Below are 2,041 nucleotides of genomic sequence, written 5' to 3'. Positions count from 1 at the left end.
AGTTGTCTAATTAATTTCTTTCTATTTTTAGTAGAGACGGGGTCTCGCTCTTGCTCAGGCTGATTTCGAACTCCTGACCTCAAGCAATCCTCCCACCTCGGCCTCCCAGAGTGCTAGGATTACAGGCGTGAGCCACCGCGCCTGGCCTACCAGTTTTCATAAAAGATGTGGTAGCAGGTTGAATCCCTTCCCAAGCACACTGGGCTGAGCAGAAACAGCCCTTCTGCGGTCTCAGCTGCTGCCTGGCGGGCAGCCCGCCCCCCCGCCCCCCCCCTGCGCGGAATACCCTGGTGTCTGCCTGTCAGCTGACGGACAGACACAAATGTGACACCCGCGAGTCAGGCGCCCCTAGGGTGTCTGTCCACGGGAAGGCAGTGAGGGTGAGCAAAGCCCTCAGCTTCGTCTCTGGGAGGCCAGCAGGCCGGGCTGGTTGGATCCAGTGGGGACCAAGCCAGGGGGAGAATGTGCTTTGGATTCGGGGGACCTAGGGTCAAATCCCAACTCTGCCACTTGGCAGCTGTTTGACTCTGCACCAGGTCACAATCTTTCGAGCCTCAGTTTCCTCCTCTGTCCACATCACTCCCATAATGACCTCACAGGAAGAATGTGAAGATCAAATAAGAGGACAACCATAAATGCTTAGTACGGTGCAGGGCAAACGCGGAGGGCCAATTAATTGTTATTGTTTATTATTAGCCCCTCACGGGCACCCTCAGGGGCCAATTACCCCAGAACCCAGGTGCAAGAGGGCAGAAAGAACAAATGCCCATAGCCGCACCTGTGTTCTCTCGGGGCCGCCCAGGCCACAGGATGCTGCGGACAGCCGCCCGGCCTGCCCCAGGGGAGGAGGCTCAGGGCAGCGGCCTGGCCAGCTGGGGACAGAGACAGCCGCCCCGGAGGATGGGAAACTGGAGAAGACGTGCCCAACAAAAGGCTGTTCAGGACCCTCAAAGGGTCAATTGTTCAAGTCGAGGACTGCTGAGGGCCCAGTTTCTCAGACTTCGGTGACGTCAACTTGTGGCAAGAAATAGAAATTTCATGGTGACCCAGTAACCAGACACCTATGTGCCACACCTGAAACAAGCTCCCCGCGATAACGACCACAGCGACCACCGTACAGCTCTTGCTGGCCCTGAGCTGCGCTCTAAGCACCATGTCTATGGCAACTTACTGAGTCCCCAGTGGCCCTGTGAGTTAGAGACCACGACCACCATCCTCATTCGATGACACAGGCCCGGTCAGTCAGAGCACAGCGATTCACTCCGAAATGTAGACGCGACCCGGGTCTGGCCAATCAGAGACATGCCGCGTGGTCCGGGGCGGGCATGACTCAACCTAGGCCGACTGGAGCCAGTTCTGCTCCCACCGGTGCGTGGAGTCCCAGAGGGACAGCAGGGCAATGATCTGGGTTAGTCACCCTGACAGTGGCGTGCCGGGGCCGGCTCACGCCTGCTCGCCCGTGCTGACTGTTGTATTCTTAGGAATCTACCAAGCTGAGTGCTAAACACCGTCACATTAAAAACAAAATTATATAAAGTTACAATCAAATCGGTTATATATGATGAATTATCTATTAAATAACTTAGAAGCACCGGGAAAAAGGAGCTCTCTCTTTCCGTGGCAGCTGCGCGGCTGGTGGAACCTACGTTTGGAGCTGCCAGGAGTTACCTTTACTCCAACCGAGAAAAACAGCCCCAGAGAGAGTGAAGATTTTTGACAACGCGGAAGCACGTGGATCCAGCCACGCTCAAAGCCGGATTCTGGTTGCAGCGTTAACACACCCTTTTTCTGGATTCAGCCAGTTTGAGCCGGGGGCGTGGGGGTGGGGGACTTACAGCGCTCGCTCTGCATGTATCGGGCCACCCCCTCCAAGGTCAGCTCGTCCAGCAGACGCTCCTTCTGGGTGCCCAGGCTAAGCGTCTGGGAGAAGAAATTCCGCAGGAAGTCCACTGATCAAAGAGAGACGGTGGGGAGGGGGCACTCAGCCTGGGTGCAGGGGTATCTCCAGTACCCCTCCCCAGCCCTGGGGTCCTCCAGCCTC

The 2,041-nt window shown here is 56.7% G+C and overlaps 1 protein-coding gene across 1 annotated transcript in view; it reads right to left on the bottom strand.

The window, feature by feature from the left end:
- Nucleotides 1-2,041, bottom strand: part of SIRT2 (sirtuin 2) — an 18,157-nt gene that overhangs the window by 11,877 nt on the left and 4,239 nt on the right. Inside the window, exon 3 of the mRNA XM_012656977.1 lies at nucleotides 1,836-1,949. Within this exon, the coding sequence (XP_012512431.1) occupies nucleotides 1,836-1,949 (114 nt within the window). The remainder of the gene's footprint in view (nucleotides 1-1,835; nucleotides 1,950-2,041) is intronic.

This window comes from Propithecus coquereli, unplaced genomic scaffold (genome assembly GCF_000956105.1).
Source record: "Propithecus coquereli isolate 6110/MARCELLA unplaced genomic scaffold, Pcoq_1.0 Scaffold53, whole genome shotgun sequence".
Classification (NCBI taxonomy): Eukaryota; Metazoa; Chordata; class Mammalia; order Primates; family Indriidae; genus Propithecus; species Propithecus coquereli.
This window is presented reverse-complemented; position numbering and strand designations above follow the sequence as displayed.